This window comes from Macrotis lagotis, chromosome 1, assembly GCF_037893015.1.
Source record: "Macrotis lagotis isolate mMagLag1 chromosome 1, bilby.v1.9.chrom.fasta, whole genome shotgun sequence".
NCBI classification, from domain to species: Eukaryota; Metazoa; Chordata; class Mammalia; order Peramelemorphia; family Peramelidae; genus Macrotis; species Macrotis lagotis.
In genome coordinates this window covers 505,651,062-505,671,139 of record NC_133658.1, presented here as the reverse complement: position 1 = coordinate 505,671,139, position 20,078 = coordinate 505,651,062, and the positions used below count along the sequence as shown (strand labels likewise).

Sequence of the window (20,078 nt, the reverse complement as noted above, 5' to 3'; positions counted from 1 at the left end):
AAAGTGACTTTGCAAAAGTAATTTTTCTTTATTAAGTCTTAAGTAGGCTTATGGATTACTATAGAGGATCTCAGATTCTACTTTGCTCTCCCATGTAAATTGTCACATTGGTTGATTGATTTAGAATGTAGTTTCCTGGGTGGGTCCATTTCAGGTTGCTATGGGAGATTATGTATCTAATGACAGTAGTCTCTGAGTTCAAGTTCAATTTTGGGACAAAATGAGGCCATCATTATTCAGTAAACATTTAACAAAGTAGATATACTTTAGCTAAACACAGCAAGAATATACAGCAAAGATTCTATGGTTCTTTTCACTTTTGGTAGATGCATTTCCCTTACCTTCTCAAGGAAACTCTCTGATCAGCAGCATGCTGATTAGTGTGTTCTTAGATGAGGTCAAACTGCATATCTGGGGCTTTTAATAAGGAAACTGCATCAGAGAAGCTAAGGATGAAGGAATTTGTCTGTGTGTGTGTGTGTGTGTGTGTGTGTGTGTGTGTATGTGTGTAGACTTGCTATGAAATCACAATTGTCTTTGAAAATATAGATTCAAAAAATATCTTAGTTTACTTGTTTTTATTTCACATTCATTTCTGAATGAATTTCTGAATTCCCTCCCTCCTCCTCTTTTACCAAATGAACCATCCCTTGTAGCATGGGATTAAAAAAAAAGATTAAAAAGTATCAACTGAGTCTGATAATATGTGCAGTATTCTACAAGGTAGGCCTACATTTATGCAAAGAAGGAAAAGGAGTGCATTACCTCAACTCTTCTCCGTGGCCAAGTTTCTTGATCTTTATAATTGTATGACAGCTTCATTTATTTGTTTTTATTGAAAGTATAGGTTAATAGAAAGGAATTAAAAATGAAATTAACTTCCCATTGCACCGAATATGTCAGTATTTGATGTATTTTTTGCATACTGTTTGGCTTTTGCACTGGAAACTTAGTTTGATTTATAATGTATTTGGAGTGCAAGATTGATATTACCCAAATAAAACAGAGAAAAGAAATTGTTTGCACAAAGAACATATTGTGCCAATTTATTATAGAATACCATTAAAAAATGATGCTTTAAGGTTAGATTCTCCAATTAAAAAACCACATAACTAGAAATACTTGAACAGCTACATAATGGTGGTTTTTCCTTCTGGTGTGCTGTAAACAGAATTCTGAGAGCATTCAACTATATTCTTGATCAGAGTAACTAAAAGAGTAGCTTCTAAACTGTTCTTTCAAGGAAACTATATTTCAAATTTCTGAAGCATGCATTGTTATTTGGCATTAAGTATGTCAACTTGAAACACTTTGCTATGGCATTATAAGTCCAAAATGTAATACTTATTTACTGGACATACACATTGTAACTAGGAAAAAAATGATGTGTAGAATTCCATTTGAAATTTGGGGAAAGGCACTGCATCCCTCTTTTATAATCACACATATACTATTCACTTCACATACTTTGAATCCAAACTCTGTTAAAAATATTTTAACAATATTTTCTACAATATACAGATACACAGGAAAGTACTTATGCTTTGCAATAGTCTCCCATTGCCATATTTTCACCCAGTTATACACAGCTATGAATATATGTTAACAGCTTTATTTACAAGTTTATTTTCATATTTCAGTGGAAAGAAAATCAAAATGTCCACGCCAATATTTCCCAAGTAGACCTAAAGCTAGCATTCATATTTTAACAAACATTAAATAAACCAAATCCCAACCAAAAAATACCCAAACTAAGACCACCCACTTGCTAAATTGTGCAATTAAAATGCTATTTTCTTAATTCTTCAGGCTAAATCCCACACATGAATGTTAAAATCCAGATCACTATCTTTTGGAAAGTACAATTACATACGGCATCAAGTAAGATGTCTGTGAATGCATTCCAGCTGTAAATTGAATGTCATTGAAAACAGAGGATGAGGATCTGGAAGGGCAATAAATACTATCTGTTTTCTCAAAATGTAAAAAACAAAGAAGATAAGAGACTGACACAAAAGTTAGTTTGGAAAATCAGTAACTAACTACACATGCACAAAATAAGAAAACACAAGGAAAAAGAAAACTTTCCAACTTCCCACACTATTTTTTTTTAACAATGCTACTGTACTAGGTATTCCACACAATGACTATTGCCCACCAGATGATAAATTCTATCACTGTAGATTATGTAGCAACATAAAAAACTTCTCACACTTGTGATCATCTTTTCTCTGAAACAAACAGAAAAAAAGACAAAACCAAAACCAAAACCGTTCACCTGAAAAAAAAAAAACAACAAGTGTCACTTACTGGCTGTTTCAATTCTTTCCCAAATGTCTGATCATCATTAACTCAGTGATGGGCATAAGGCCATTCTAGGGCTCCATGAACACTAACTGATGTGCAGCACTGAGAACAAGGAGACGGGAGTTCCTTGATTCTCTTCTCAGCAACACGAACTGGAAATCTGGCCGCAGTCACCTGTCTTTGTTGCCTCCACAAAAACTGTGACCTGACATTTCCACAGTAAAAAGATTACTCCCTATGAATGAACAGTGGTTTGGAATTCATCTATGCCATTATATCAGTTCAGCTTAAATGAATAGGAGTGTACTCTGGTCTTCTGGTCTGAATAATTTTTGGTTTGGGTTTCTTCATTCCATCAGTTTCATCCTCCTCCTCATTTTCCTGGTCGCTCTCACATACATGGACCACCACACTGGGAGTGGTGTCAGTTGCTGCATGTAATTCATATTTTTCACCTGGGGGTGGAAAACAATTACAAGACATCTTAGAAATGCCCCTAACAAGTTTAAAAATAAAATCAAGAAGTAGTAAATGGAAATGCAGCCAGCTTAGAGTACACAACAATTTGATTAAGTTGCTAAGCAGAGCTGAATAAATGTAGGGAGATGGATATTTTTCACAGTTAGACCAGGGATTAAATCTTTTTGTGTGTATAATGAACCCTCTGAAGCACTATAGACATGTTCTCAGAATATTTCTAAATGTGTAAAATAAAATACATGGAATATAAAGCAAATTAATTATACTGAAATATGTTTATTTCTATTAATTTTTTTTTTTAGATTTTTCAAGGCAATGGGGTTAAGTGGCTTGCCCAAGGCCACATGGCTAGGTAATTATTAAGTGTCTGAGGTCGGATTTGAACCCAGGTACTCCTGACTCCAAGGCCGGTGCTCTGCACCACCTAGTCACCCCGCATTAAAAAAAATTTTAAATAAATTTAAGAATTCCTATTTTCTAGTGCCAAAGAATTGAAGTTGACATGCAAGCTGGATCAAAAAATCCAATCATTCTATTACTGAATGCAGTAATTACATCTTCTTCAGGAGATATAGTTTCACTTTCCAGCAAACTGTTTTAATTCCATTTGGCCTTTCAAAACCTTTTTTTTCCACTCTGGGTACAATATAAAGCTCCACTAGTAGGTCTAAAGTACTACACTGGGTCTCCAAAGTAAGTTTAGTGATGGGAGTCTCAGTTAGTGCTCTATTTTGATGGTGCTTTGCCTTGGTTCATAGCATGGTATCTAGAATCAGAGAACCTGAGACCCGATTAACTACCTGGATGACACTGGACAATTAATTTAATCTTTATGAAACTCAGGCTTTTCATTTGTAAAGAAGGAGTTTCAGTTAGACCACTTCAAAGGTCCTTTCTAGTTCAAAATCTACTTTTTTTTTTTATCATCCCTAGGAGTCACCATCTTTCTAGCTTAACTCTGTTCATCACATAAGGTTAAGAAGCAGGTATATGATATAGATGACCACTAGAAGGGAATTAAAAAACTAAAGATAAGATCCAATGCCTGGCACAGAGCTCAAAATACACCAGGGACTTTAATAAATTACTTTTTCCAGTTAAAATTTTTTTTCTTCTCTTCCACTTCCACATCCCCCTGAAGCTTCCAATGAAAAAAGAAAAACATTAAGCCTATAACAATTGCTTGTTATACCAAAGTGAACTCAGAGTAGAACAAAACAAAAAAAAACAGTTCTAAGGAAGAATAAAAATGTGTTTAGTTTAAATCATATGAAATAAAAAAGGTGATGAGGTGCTGATTGACTTTTAACATCTTCACACCCTCCTCCACCCCTCACAATCCTTTGCTTCTCTCCCCCAGACCACTACCATTGTTATATTTGTCATAAGAATGGTCCTTACCTGGCCCTAACTTGGAGATAGCATATAAAAGGTCATAATTAATGACTGGAGTAGCATCTTCCACTTGTTTCCAGCCAACAGGTGGAGAGGCAGGAGGAGAAATCAAAAACTGTTTGTCTGGATTAGGCGGAGCCAGGTGTGAGCTTCCTATGTGCAAAGTCTAAAGAGAAAAGGACATCAATATAAACATTTTCAGAAGGATTCAACAGCAAGCAATTAAAGCATATGAACAAGGCTCTTTCATTGTACTGTAAATTATTAAATAGAACCAAAATGCCCAAAAAGACAGTTGTGAAATTGAAAAAAAAAGGCTCAGACACAAAAACACTAGTGAATCTAGGACTAATTCTAAAGTGATCTTACCATGGTCAGGGAAAAAAGATCCTTAAACAAGTCATATTACTTAATTAGCTGTATGACTTTGGGTAAACCACTGAAATCCTCTGAGCTCCAGTTTCCAAATCTTAGGTTCAGAGATATGGACATGATAATAAATGAGGAAAAATATTCATTACCTTGCACTATCATCTACAAAGGTTTATTATGGATATATGAGACAATGTATATCAATACTATATAATTACATTACTAAATATATGCAACTTTTTAAAGAGTCTACACGTAGAGTATCCTGTCAGTCAGTAAAGCTGACCAGGTAGTCAGTAGTTCTTAATCAATTTTATTCACATTAGTATGCTTATTGACTTTCTCAGAAAAAGATTTATGTTGTTAACTACATTCATAATGGGAGAAAATGCTAAATGATACATTTTCATTAGAGATTAGTGAAAATGAATATTTTTTCCTAAGTTCCTTAAGTTCATGGACCTCTGAACTCCAGGTTAAGTGCCTCTGGAGGAGCTTTGGTAATCTTGCCGCAATCAGGGAACCATTTTCAATATTTTGGAAATTTTTAGGATTAGTGGAACCTCAGAGAAATCATAGTCTAAGTTTCTAAATTTATACATGAAGAAACTCAGATTTGTTCACTATCCCACATGGGTTAGCTGCAGAGGTAGGACTAGAAGTTCAATTTCAGTCCAATCTTTTACATTACTTGTTACATTGGTTCTGTGTTTTAGGTTACTGAGGCTTACAGCTATTTATTACATCATTACAAAGACAATGTTTAAAATAGTATTTGTACAAATAAATCTTTTTTTCTGGCTATTAACATCTTTAAGTTATATTACTTTTAAATAGGATGCTGGTAGATATGAAAAAGTTGGTAAAGATTTTGGTAGGCATTTTGAAAAGTCTACTTTCTGGGAGAACAAGAAAAATGGAAAAAGAATAAGTTAGCAAATATTTAAAATAAACATCCACAAGAATTGAAGATGAAGTTTCAACAAATAAGATGGTAAGGGGGTAATGGTCTAAAAGATGATGAGAGGGAAATCTGACGCAAAGAACCAAGGTTGTTTGGAACCCTTGATCAAGAGGTAGAGTGACTCCTAATTTGATGAAGAGAAAGTATCACTAGCATTATGTCTGGAGAGACTTGACATTTTAAAGCTTGTTTATATTAGCTAAGAGTCCTCTACTAAAAACCCATTTCTAGAGCCCCATTGAAACCAATCACAATCCAGTGAAATAATTGATGTAATTAGGAAGACAGAAAACTTTTACTAATATTTTTCCTTTAATTTAATAGGAATATTTCCAAAACTTTTCCTCTTATAGCTTCCGTATATCAATTTTATTTCCTTATTGACTTTCTCAGAAAAAGATTTATGTTGTTAACTACATTCATAATGGGAGAAAATGCTAAATGATAAATTTTCATTACAGATTAGTGAAAATGAATATTTTTTTCCTAAGTTCCTTAAGTTCATGGACTTCCTGAAGTTTAAAAATAAAATCAAGAAGTAGTAAATGGAAATGCATTGGACTAGATGTCAGATGAACTGGGATCTAGACTGTTGACCTATACAGAAGGATTTTTTCAGAGACTGGCAAAAGAGAATATGAAAAGAAGGTGTCAATAGAAAAGATTTGATGATAATACCTCCATATAGGTTATATGACCCTGGGTAAGTCACTTCAATTTCTTAGATCTCAGGTTACAGTAATAACACTAACCCACGATATATGCAGTCTAAATGAAAAATTTAGTGAAAATGAAAATTTTAATGAAAAAAGTGAAAATACATACATCTTTGTAACTTAGAAAAGGTTTAACAAAGCTAAAAAATATTAAAAACCTATTAGGTTTTTGACTTAATTATTAGTCCTTCTTGTGCTTACCAAAGTCATAATGACAAACCTTCTTAATAGTGTTGAATGGGGAACTCATGACTGTCTCCCAAAATAGTGTGCTATGCAGGAAAAATTTAAAATTTATTAAAAATATACTCTTGTTGGGGTTGCTAGGCACAGTAGATTGAACACTGGCCCTAGAGTCAGGCCCCATTGCCTTACAAAAACTAAAATATATATATACACACTACTTGTTTTGAGCATGACCTTTTTCATGGTTAGGCCAGCTGACTCTAAGGATTGAAACTCGAACTAATAGCTAAACTTTTTTTTTCTAGATTTTTCAAGGCGATGGGGTTAAGTGGCTTGCCCAAGGCCACACAACTAGGTAATTATTAAGTGTCTGAGGTTGGATTTGAACTCAGGTACTCCCAACTCCAAGGCCAGTGTTCTATCCACTGCGCCACCTAGCTGTCCTTTAAACTTTTTGATGTATAGATACACATACATGTATATAACTGCCAGGCTTTATTTATATAGATATGAATACTAGTTTTATTTATACATTCATATATATATATATATGAATACTAGTTATGTAAATGAATATAACTCATATTTTTTCTGGAACAGATTTCTTCCTTTAAATGTAGAGTAAGAAAAAAAAGGAATGCTGCTTAATACTTGGATTCAATGAAACTATTATTTGAACTATAATTAAAAGATGTTATTAATAGTCCCAAAATGATTTATGCAAAAATGATCTAAGCAACATTCTTGTAATTCCAAAAAACATTGGAAACAATCTGGATGTCTAATGATCAGGGAATAGTTGAGCACATTGTAAGAAATGAACATAATTGTAATATTAATGCATCATACTGGTGTGTTGTTTTTCAGTAGTGTCCAACTCTTTGGTTTGTCATTTCCTTCTTCAGGTCATTTACAGATGAGGAACTGAGGCAAACAGGCTTACATGCCTAGCTTGGGGTCATAGAGCTAACAAGTATCTGAGGCCAAATTTGAATTCAGGAACATGAATCTTCTAGACTCCAAGCCTTCCACTTAGCTGCCTCATTATAACAGAAGCTATAGCAAATATGAAGACTGTAGAGATGTGTGACATGATTTAAATGAAAGAATGAAAAAAGATTAAAAGCATGACTAAGCATAAAATAGCACTATGTTGGTGGAAAGTAGGGCAAAGGTTGCCATTTGGTGCTAGACTTTCTCCTGAAGCTGATTTGTCAGCAGAGGGCAGCAGTTATTCAGCAAAACAGCTCAGGAACTGGGAGAGTGACAGTGTTATAAGAGAACTTTAGAGATTCTGCAGTGTCAGAGTAGGAGCCACCAGTGTTCTACATGCATGTGCCCCCCCCCCCCACAAATGACCAGTGAACACACACAGAGGGGTACACCTATAGCTTTGATGAGAACAATTTCTCTCCCTCTTGTGTAACATCGTCACCTACTCTCTGGGAGGGTCTCTGCTGATTGTCAGGGGTTTCTTCATCTGCAGTTTTTTCCTATGCTTTCTCAGAGTTGAAGCCTCTTAACTTGGCTGCTAATGCTCTCGAGTCTGACTGACCTTCGGGTGTGATATAGTTTCTTCACCATAGAATCTATAGGGTTGGCTAGGCCTTTAGTATCTCAGTTATCATTAGCATTTTTTTTAAACAAACCTCAGTCAACCAAGTCAAAATAATTAGATCCAGAAGGCCTTAGGAATGTTTGAATCTATCTTTTGCTCCTATTCTTTGATTGTTTAGAATTCCTTTGTTTAAACTCATTTAAATTATGTTCTGAAGTTCCTTTTAATTTCCTTCATTTTCCTTGGCTGTAAGTCTGATATCCTTTCAAATTATATTGAACTTAGCAAATTAAAAAGGACTGTGGGGCTGGAATGAGAATTTTTTCATCTCTCCATAATCCTCCAGGTTGCCATGCAAATCATCTCAGTGAGATTGAAAAGGGTAAGGTAGATCTTACTGGAGATAGTATCTTTACACCACTTCCCAAAAGCAACCAAATCACAGTACTCCCTATATGTGAATGTTTTTTTTTTTTAACAATAACAACATCTGAAAGCATAAAAAAAATCGAGGGTGCATATAAACAAATATGACAAATATGATCTTATTTTGTTAATATCAGTTTGCATATTTAGGCTTTTCTATAAATGTTGAAAAGGGGGTATAAATAAAGAGATCACGTTTTTAGAAGAATACTCCTACTTATTCCAACTTACCTGAGCAAAATATAATTTCATTTCCTTTCCAAGAAATTCGGTTTTATGAAGCTGCAGCCGGGCATCTGCTGCAGACAGTGGGTTACTGAAGTTTATTCGTACTCGTTTGAAGCTCTTAAAATATTGAAATGTGATGTCTTTGTCATAAGTTCTAAAGAGAGATTCAAATTTGGCCTGAAAAAGTGACAAAAAAGAACAGTTATTAGATCTCAGCAAGTTTTTCATGTTCTCTTCCTTAGAAAATTGAATGCATATAAAAAACTCAGCCCATCTATATAGAATCTTTAATACACAGTCCCCTAATAAGAATTGACATGGCAACCTTGTGATTGGTCTCTTTCATCCCTTCCTGACACCCCCTGGGGAAACTGGAACAAGGTATTTTCTAATCTGTGCTGAAATTCTTTAATTTCCTTAATTTGATGGAGTTTAAGTTTATTGACTTTCAGAATATATTTTCAAACTATACTTGGTTAAGTAAAAAAACTCATGTTTAAGGCTCATTTCTACTTATTTTATGTGGAAATATGTAGAATGACAATTTGAAGAAATTACCATTTTTATATCGGTATCATCCAAATGTAGAGAACAATTTTATGTATGGCTTAAAAAATAATAATGTTAATCTAAAATTCATTTTGATGGAAACTAAGTTAAAAACAAGTCAGTGAAATAGTATTTATAATACAATAGAGGAAAATAATAATTTGTCTATTTTTTCCTTTCACTCAATAAAGGTTTTAAAATAATGTAAAATAGTTGGGTTCTTTGTTTGATATATTGGTTTTAGAAGGTGGGCTTAGTTAATCTGTAATTTCACAAGATCTCATCAATGGATATCATGACTGTTTAATTACTATTGAACTTATGGCAATTAATAAGAGGTGACTTATTAAAAATAAGTCATGATAAATGATTTATGATCAAAGCAAACTATAAATTCTTAGAGGGTGTATATATATATATATATTTTCTAGGAATTTTATCATTACTATTCCATTAAATGAACCAACTTTTTTCTTTGTAGATGATCATGACAATTTTTGCAAGGCATGAACAAGATATATAAATGACTCTGCTTTCTCAAGCCATAATTTTTTAAGCAATTAAAAATTGTACTCTACAGGGATTCACCAATGTTTGTCTTCTTGGAAAGTTCTTACTCAGGCTGGAAGCTCTGACCTTACCTGTTCTAAAGGAGGGAAGGGCAGGAAATATATCCTGAGGAAGAAATGACATCAGAGAAAGAGAATGAGGAAAGTATACTGGAGGGTTGGGGAGGAATTGTAGTTCTTGCCCTTCCCAAGACTGCCTTGCTAGAGGAGAGCTCTACTTGGCTAGTAGCTGCCTTCCTTATATCTCTACTACCCTCTCCTATTGGGTGTGGTGGGGGGGGGGAGAGGTTTAGCTTCTAGTTTCAGTCCTATGGCTATCCAAGCAGATAGCTGTTGAATCCTCAATCATAGTATTTCTAAAATCTAAATATTTATAGAGCTTAGGTAAGAATATCCTTAAATAGTTCCATGAAACAAACCCAGGAGTGAATGAACCCTCAAAAGAATGGGGTGAAACAATTTTTCAGCTCAATTCAATTTTAAAATTAGTGAAAAAAAGTCTGTCATAATAGGGTGAGAATGGAATACAGTCCAGTGCAAACCAGCAAACCCGGGGCAGGCCTTGGGATGGAATGAATCAGCAGCTGCAGTGGTTGCTTCTGTACCCCACAGTTGATAAGGGAGTTAGAAGGAACTTATGGGGGTCTCTTTGTTGGCATTGGGACACTCTGTTGTTCTGCTCATATTCAGATCCAGATTGCAGTTCAGGGGGCGGGGCAGGGCTGCATTGGAACAAGGATTCTCAGCACAGTTCCAGGACAGAAAAGAGTAATTATGGTCATTCACAAGACTAGAGCACAGACCAGGAGAGCAGCCAACACAATACTCCTTAAATAGTACCAACTTGGAAAAACTGAAAACTTACATGTCTATAGAAGTATCTCTGAAAACTGCTACACAAAACTCTTGAAGCTTGGGACAGTACATCCTACACCCTGGAAGCAGGGTCCCACTTTAGTAAAGAATTAAAAAAACAAGAAATAGACTGGGGAAATGAGCAAGATGAAAACTCCCAAGCATATTATAGCTAAATTCCAGAACTCCCAAGTTAAGGACAAAAATATTGCAAAAACAGAAACAATTCAAATATTGCTGAGTCTTAATCAGGATAACACAAGATTTAGTAGCTTCTATATTAAAGGACTGGAGGGCTTGAAATATGATTTTCCAGAGAACAAAGGACTTAGTATTATAACCAAGAATCACCTACCCAGAAAAACTAAGTATAATCCTTCAGAGGAAAAAAAAATGGACATTCAATGGAATTGAGGATTTTGAAGCATTTCTGATGAAAAGACTAGAGCTGAATAGAAATCTGACTTCCAAATACAAGAATCAAGAGAAGAATAAAAAGGTAAACAGGAATGGGAAATCATAAGGGACTTATCAATAAGGCAAAACTTTTTACATTTCTACATGAGAAGATGATAGTACTTTCTCATTATTAGGGCAATTGTAAAGTATATATAACAAAAATCACAGGTAGTGAGTTGAATGTGTGATGGGATGATATCTTTTAAAATAAAATTAAGTGGAGAAAAAGAGGAATATAGTGGATCAAGAGCTATTACAGTGGAGAGGATGTTGGGAGAGGCTGAAGAGACCACCTGAACCTTACTTTTCTCAGAATTGGCTCAAAGAGGATAACACACTCAGCTGGGTAGAGATCTACCGTACTCTACAGGAAAGTAGGAAGGAAAAGGGATAAGAGAAAGGAGGGGTGCTCATAAAAGGGAGGGTGGATTGAGAAAAGCAATAATCAGAAGTAAAATACTTTGAGGAAAGAGGGTGGAAGAAGATAGTATTGAATAAATAGGGAGGAAATAGAATGAAGGAATATGTTAGCAATCATAATTATGAAAAAAACTTAAAGCAAGTTTTTCTGGTGAAGGTCTCATCTCTCAAAAATATAGAAAGATGAGCCAAATTTATAAAAATTAAGAGTCATTCTCCAATTGATAGATGATTAAAAACATGAACAATTTTCATGTTTGCATATGAGGAAACTGAGGCTCAGGAAGATAAGTGACTTGGCTAAAGTCATACAGTAAGTGGAATAGCCAGGCCAAACTTTCCCTCATTTTCCCAGTTGTTACTATTCTCTCCCTAATAGTTTCCCCTTCTGTAATAATTTTATTTGTACCCTTCCAGTGGATTGTAAGCGAGGTTACAATTAATTTTGTCTTTACCCCCAGCTCCTTGCACAATGCCTTGCAAATAATAAATGAAGAATAATTTTGTTGTTATTGTTATAAAAGATGCTGCCATTAAAGTGCTTATTCTCTTTTTTAAGGAGGAAAATTACATTAACCCTTCAGGATTCATATATAATACTGAAGTATTCAAGAACAGCTAACTAGATTTTAAGAAACATTAAAAGGCAAACTAGAAAGAAAAAAACTATAAAGTGACAAAAATTTCTTAGTTTCCATTTGGTGAATAATTTCTCTGCAATTCATTAGTTAGCAACACTTTTATTCACTAGCAAGGTATGCTTTTTAGGAAGGCATTCAGACTCCACACTTCAATGATTTATTGTATTTTTTAGATTTTACTATTATTTCTTCATTCTTAGAAACTAGACATAGAAGTTGTATTCAAGACAAAACAAAACAAAGATCCTGTTGGTTATATTTCAACAAAAATTCAAATAATTTGCTCTCTTCAGACTGTCAATACTATTTCATGTAAGAGTTCTATCCCACCTCTCACCACACAGTTCTGAGGAAAGTTTACTCTCTTTTGTAAAGTATTCATAGATACAATGCTAATTTCTGGTTTGATTCAAACCAAAGAGAACACACATTTCCCTCAAAAATCTCATTTTGCCTCAGTTGTAATTTTCAAATTAAAAAAATAAAATTATCTTAAACTCTTAAAATCCACAAGGTAACAAAGATACACAATCAATGCCTATTAGCCAAAAGCCTCAGAGCTAAACTTTTATGTCACATTAATTTTGGAAGTCTTACCCTGGTTTCACTTTCACCGAAGACATCACTGTGTGCAATACAGGCAATCAAGGAGCTAAAACTGTAGTTAAAGTTTCTAAAATGCATCTTGCCTCTTTTTTTAACTGCTAATGGTAGCTAGAGAGGAGAGAGGTAAAGTCCCCAGTAGAATACTTTTTAAAGCTTTCAGTTAGAGAGCATTTATAAAGGAAAGCAGTCTGGCCCCTTGGGGGAAAAAAGGAGTAGCTTTCCGAGTATCCAGTAAGGGACAGCAAATTCCTGAATAAAGTCCTGCATGCTTACAGGCAGCCTGGGACAAAATGTAAGCCTGGACTGGAAAGAGGTGACGTCAGCACATTAGTCACTTTCCCTATGCTAATTAACTTTGCTTTGGGAGGATGGAAAAAACAGCTGAGGTTTGCACAGCAGCTGCTTTATCAACTCCTCTTGCAGAATAGTTTCCATTGGTAGTAATTCCATTCAGTGCTCAGACAACATGCTCCTCACTTGAATGGGATGACTCTCCCTAAGATGGAAAATGTTACTGCAGAAAAGGACGAAGGTCTATAGCAGTAAACAGTAATTACCCTTAGGGAAATTTCAAGGCTCTTGGAAACTTGGAAACAAATCTCAGCATTTTTGATCTTTGTGCTTCCTGAAAAACTTGATGAAAATTTCAAATTGGGAGATTAATGGAAAGATTTACAATTGTCTTAATAAATCTAACAGTAAAATTAATTTTGAAAAATAATTTTTCTCATTTAACTACTGATTGGCAAATGTCCCAATTACTGTTCATTAAGCTGTGTTTCAATGTTTTATTAAGAAAAAAGGTCCTTCAAATTTTATTTCTTAAAAGGAGCTGAAGAATTTCTTTTGAAAACTTTAAGCCTGATCATGCTTATTCCCTGAAATCTAAACATATGCTGCTCCTAGAGACATATATATTTATTTATAAATACCTATATACATATATCACATTTATATATCTTATGTATATCACAAATTTATATATGAATATATATATCATACAATAAGACTTCTTTCTTACAAAGCATGGAGATCATGTTTTTAAAGAGAAAGTAGAGAAAAACAATGTACAGCCTTTAACTTGAAGACCAAAGTTCAGATGGATTTTTTTTCCATGTAAGAATATACACAAGCCTGGGTGAACATACTAGGATAGTTAGATTCTTTGCTGCTTCCCATTTCAAAAGCCTGAATTCTTGTCAAAATGCTAAATATTTTGCCAATTCAAAGGGCTATTCAAGTACTTCTCTTTCTGGGTCCTTAACAATCATTCCATTTTCTTTTTACAACTTTTCTGCAAGCAGATTGTTTTTAAAACCTTTTTCAAGTGAAGCACAGAATGGTATTTGGGCTTTCAAAGTAAAGGAAAGGTGATGGTAGCAATTAGAATGTAAATTTAAAGATGAATTTTGAAGAATTCTTAAAACTTGTGAGTAGTTTAAAAATCAAACAAGACAAAAAAGTCAAACCGTAATCTTACTAAACAGATGTTTAAAAGTGATGTAGTTTGACCGAATGTCAAATTATGTAGTTATATAAGAAGTACACTATATAAACTTTGCTATGCCAATTAATCATCACTTTTGATCTGAAAAGATCTAAATGTACATACTTTAAAAGCTGCTGAAAAATAATGAACATATTAATACCTATAGCCAATGTTATTCTTTGAGGTTGCTGGGGACAACTTATTAGATTGTCTATTGTTGAAGAACTTGCTATTCCATTGCCAAGATTCAGCTGCTTAACCTGGACAAAGATTTAGGGCTTGGGGTGGGGTGGAAGGAGGTGGAAAGGCATTCCAATTCTTTTTTTGGAAGCCTTTAATTTCATTCCACCCTTTCTGATTGGATGGGAATGGCTCTGGAATGTCTTCCACCCACTCCACAATCTTCTCTTTTTTCTTTCTCTCCTTTCTTTCTGTTATGTGGAGAAACAATAAAACCTTAAAAGCCAAAAGAGGATTTTCTGGTCCAAATTCCTCATCTGTAAGTTAAGAGTTGATGTCCAAGAGGTGTAAAATGACACAAGGTCACACAGCAAATTTAGCCTTTAACATATTCCATCTCTGGTCCAGTTTTCTATCCTCAAAAGGAGATAGAAAAAAAAAAGGTAGTCAGGATTGATGGTCAGAGAATAAGAAAAGTATATGAGAATAAGAGTCATAGGAAATTCTACTTTCTTTCCTCTAAGCTTGAGGAATAGCATGTAAAATAACAAGAATCAACTTAAATTTTTAGTTTTTAAATGTTTGATGACATACACAAAACAAATGAAATGATATTCTACTTTATGATTTTTTAATTATCATTATAAGGACATACTTCTTAAATAAGGCTTAAATAACCAATTAACCAAAAACCTTTCAATAACAGGTCAGTTTGATCTAGTTTTGGATGAACTGTTGCCTTTAAAGTCCTAACTTTCAATTACTAGTCCTGATTGGTCACAAACTGTCTACAAAGTATCACTGAAAAATCTTAACAATGACCTTGTAGTAGGGGACTGGATTAGAACACTTCCCATGGAGCAAGGGGCCCTTCTGTGCTGTTCCGACCTCTAGCTAAAGGACATGTTCAACCAGAGGCTTCTGGTTGGTGTCCTGATCCTTGTGACTACAAGGTAGCGCCAAAAGATGACTGGCAACTGTGCCAGGTAGATGAAGAAATAAGTCAATCAATCAGCAAAGATTTTATTAAACAATGTGCCAGGCACTTTGTTGAAAGCTAGAGATTCAAAAAAAAAAGGTAAAAACAGACCCTGTTGTCAAAAAGCACACAGTATAATGAAGGAGACTACATGCAAACAACTATGTTCAAACAAGTCATATTCAGGATAATTGGAAAACAATCAATGAAAGGAGGGATCCAGTAGTCTCTGTTTCTTTTGAGTGTAGAGACTGTCACATCTTTTTTGGACTTCCAGAAAGGAAGGGAGAGGATTTTTCTTTTTTGGGTTCCTTAGCAGCAGTTATTAAGCTATTTGCCAATGTCAGTGAGAACTTGAGCTTGACCTAGGGGAGCTGGCAACTGGATCTCAAGTCTTCTACTCACTATTTCTTTTCTGGGCCACAGATGGTAGAATAGTGTTGTCTCAAGAGATGGATGCTTCCAGCCTTGGTGGCTCAAGAGATCAGAGTCTCTGATTTGGGGCCCATTTTCCCAGTACAGTTGCTCCCTACAATGATACCTTTCTCAGAGGAGGAATGGACCACCACAATAACAAAACCATGCCATTAAATTATTTTTGAGCCACATATTAAGTTATGAATTCCTGGATAGATAGAAGATATATATCTTGGATTCGCCAGTATTGACTATCTGGAAGAGTATTATGGAGCATTATAAAAGAATAGTAATAGTATTGTGTTTTAGTCTTAGTTTATTAATAATGGAGTATAAATAAAAGCATTATGTTTTAAGTGTATGCTAATATGCACTTAAGTCTTTTTTTTTCTTTAAGAGCTTCTTTTATGTAAAATAAATGACTGTCTCAAAAATATTTATGGTATAGTTAGTATCTTTTTGAAGAGACCCTATTCAGCCTCTTTTGTGAGAGAGAGCACAGCTCTAAGTCATGCCTAGGAATTATTGAAGAGATGTCTCTAGGCCATTGGTCTATTCACTGGCAGTGCAACAGACAAGAATTCCAGGCCTGGACTCAGGAAGACATAAATGCAAACACAACCTCAGACACTAACTAGCTTTGTGACCCTAAACAAGTCACTTAACCTCTGTTTGCCTTAGTTAACTGTAAAATGGGGATACTCCTAATACTGATCTCGAAGAGTTATGAAGATCACAAGAGATCATATTTGTAAAAAGTGCTCAGCACAGTGTTTGGTACACAAACAGGCACCTTGTCAACCCTTATTCTCTTTGCTTTCCCTGAAGTCAAATCAACAAGCAATTATTAAAGTTTCACTGAGTGCTAAGTGCTGGGGATACAAAGAAAGGCCAAAAATGGTCCCCACTCCAGGAATTTCTAACACCTAAACAGCTTACCATGTATGAATGAGACACAGACAAGGTAAACTGGATGTTATTTCAGAGGGAAGGCACAAAGACTAGGAGGGCTGGGAAAGGCTTTCTGCAGAAAATAAGTTTTAGTTGAAATCTGGAGGAAGCCAAGAATCTGATAGGAGGAGGGAGAGCCTTCCAGGAAGTGAAGATGGAGAGTGGAGATGAAGGCCTTTAATCTAATCCCCCTCCCCCAACCCCCAGTGACCTGAGAGTCAGCAGGATGAAGCTTTAGTCTTGGCCCTGCCAGTAACTAGCTGTCTCAAAGGATTAAATCATTTAACCTTTCTAGGACTCAGTTTATATTCACCTATTAAATAAAGAATTTGGCTTCATTGATGATTAAAGTCCCCTCTGGTTCGTTTATTCTGTGATTCTTTCAGACTGCTCCAACTAATACAATGGTTATGTGTGAACAGTCACTGAATACACAATCATTTTTAATTCAGAATCATCATTCATTCAGTCCATCAGATCTCTTTCCTGATGATTTATTCCTTAGCTTTTAGACATAAAACTTTGATGTGTCCTGTCACTAGCCTGTGAAGAATAAAGATACAAATTTAAAAGGTAAAAAAGAGGGGTTGGATTAGGTGATCTCTAAGGTACCTTGTATCACCACTGATATGAATTCAATTCTAAAGTTGACTCTGATTCTGTCATTTGTAAAACACCCCAACAAAGTATTGGTCATGGAATCAAGGGGGTATGATTAATTAGGGTTCATGGAACTAATCAGACTTATTGGAGGAATGGAGTAACAAGGGACTACCAAGAAGTTTCTGTGTATCTAGGTGTAAGGAACTTTAGGGCTTTACAAGTAGACAAATTCAGTACCTGAAAAGCTCAGGGCAAGAGGTTAATATTTGAAGGAAAAGCAGGGTCCAAACCAGAAATCACAAAAAGGTTCAACAAAGAGCTATTAAGAGGAAGAGCCTGGAGGTGGGATGAAGCTAAATCCTTTAGGTTTTGCTGCTAGAGAAGAAATGAAGGTCTGGGGTAGAAAGAATGACTTCAATTTGCTGTACCTGTGTCTGTCTCATGGAGAAATGGGAGTGTTAGGATCAGCAAGCTAGCTTTGCCTGAACTCGATCTAGCTAGAGAGCTTCCTGCCAGAGCCCTGATCCTCTACAAGCTGAGTACATGTCCCATTGCCTCCTGGCACTACTACTCAGACAGTCAGGTAAATGCTTTGTTCTTGTTTATGAGTATGATTTAAATAATTTGAGATTGGGAATTTCCATTGTAATAGAACCATGCCATTACAACTTTTGGAGTCACATATTAATGTCCTCAGTAGAGTGGAAAACAGAATCAAAAATAAAAAGCCAAGGATAACTGCCAATCCTCCCAAATACTTCAAAACAAAAAACAGGTACCCCTTAAAATGTTTTAGTTATCTAAAAGCTTCAGAAGAAAACTGAAAGTTTGATATTTTTTTTTAAAAAAATCTGAATTACTAAAATCACAAATACCTTTGATGTACTTTCTTAAACTTGAAAAATGTCACTTCAAATATATTTTCATTAAGAAGTTTTGGAGGGGTTATTTTCAGAGTAGCAACAAGGAAAAACTGAGGTTTATGTTGAACTCCATCATTCCTATTACAACATTCCTACAACTCAATTAAGGTTACCTCAGTTCTTCCATTATAAAGCACAAGGAGTTTATAACTCTACCTCAAAAATATGCTGTGGGCTGAGAACATATGCACAAATTAATTGACCAAAAGGAAAAAAAAAAGTTTTGACTTCGATTTGCAAACTTAAACTGTGTAAAGAATGAAGCAATCTTTCCTGCTCCTGCCCTCTCTCCCACCCCTAACCTTAAGAATGAGTTGTGTATGAAGGACAATGACACATGGCATTAATAACAAAGAGAATCTGTCACCTATTGCACTTAATTACAAAGCTACGACAACTTTAATTTTATATGAACTTTCAACTTCTGAGTTAATGGAGCAATGCTGTTAGTATATTCTTCCATTATTAGGTAAGGCAGCATTCTCTCCACTGCTGAGATTATAAAGAAGAAATATGCTGTGTCATAACTTTTTCTCATAAGGTCAATAATGGGATCTAGAGAGATATAAACTGAGTACTAATAATGTTGAAAAGTCCATGGTATAATACAATAGACCAAAGGGATAAGGAAATGACCAATAGAAGAAACTAAAAAATAGTTTCATCAATAAAAGTGCTAAATTACATTTTCTCCCCAGTTTAAAAAAAAAGACTAATTTCCACCTTAAGACTGGACAACATTTAAGATTTTGCCTTGTTTGTTAAGTTCTTTGTTGTTTCTAATCCCATTAATCATAGTTTGAATTCCTGTTTTCAAGTTTCCTTATTACCTCAACCGTTCCTTAGTTGGCAAAGGTTACCCACTCTTCTGTAACTTATTGGAACCAACTGTCCACGGAATGTTTAAGATGAAAAAAAAATAGCCAAAGGCAAATCATAAGGATAATTAATGATTCTGAAACTAGAAAAGTAGGCATACCTGTGTAAACATATATTTCAAAATTCTCTTTATATAGAGCCTATAGTTAGAGTTATGGTAACTTTAACAGTCAAATGTAAAAAACATTTATATGCTATATTAAGGAGATGGTAGTTTTCATTGAGAAAAGCTGGAAAGATTGTTTACTGTCATGACTTGAAAGAAGCTGGAGGAAACAGAGAAAACGAAGATGAAGTCTTTTTTTTTTCTTCTTGATGGAACTGATCTATTTTTTATCTTGAAAAGAAAACTTATTTGCTGTCCTGAATGAATTGTATAGTGGGAAACTTTCGAGAAGTGAAATCTTGTATAATAACTGGAATGGTCAGAGGTGTTGTTCTTGTTGTTAGGTTATTTCAGTCATCCTATTTGGATTTTCTTGGCCATTTCCTTATCACTCATTTCAGAGATGAGGAACTGAGGCAAACAGGGTTAAGTGATTTGTCCAGGGTCATACAGCTGATAGGTGTCTGAGAATGTTCTTGAACTTATGACAATGCTTCTATGTTCGATATTTTATCTATTGCTTCACCTAGTTGCCTATTCTCTCAGTTAAATCATTATAAAGATATTTGTTTTATTATTGATTTACTTGTTGATAAATTTATTATCAATATTTATTTGATACTTTGATTTTTTTATTTGATTCTTTTGATTTATTTGGGGCAGGTAGTGAGCACCAGCCCTGGAGTCAGGAAGACCCAAGTTCAAATCTGATCTCAGATTTGCCATTTACTAGCTGTGGGTCCTTGGACAATTTACTTAAATCTAACTGCCCTCACATCCTGGGCTTTCTTTATCTGTCCCGATTCATAATTGGCTGTTG

General features: G+C 34.8%; 1 protein-coding gene across 3 annotated transcripts in view; it reads right to left on the bottom strand.

Annotated features, from left to right (window-relative positions):
* Positions 1–1,394: 1,394 nt before the first annotated feature.
* The window catches only part of RCAN1 (regulator of calcineurin 1), a 93,569-nt gene continuing 74,885 nt past the window's right edge, over positions 1,395–20,078 (bottom strand). For 2 of the 3 annotated variants that reach the window (XM_074214034.1, XM_074214036.1), the window contains exons 2-4: positions 8,636–8,809; positions 4,189–4,348; positions 1,395–2,762 (exon numbers count right to left, since the gene is read on the bottom strand). In XM_074214034.1, coding sequence (XP_074070135.1) covers positions 2,590–2,762; positions 4,189–4,348; positions 8,636–8,809 — 507 coding nt within the window. In that variant the 3' untranslated portion in view covers positions 1,395–2,589. Of the gene's footprint in view, positions 2,763–4,188; positions 4,349–8,635; positions 8,810–12,722; positions 13,656–20,078 lie in introns of those variants that run through there. The other variant, XM_074214035.1, reaches the window with a different exon arrangement.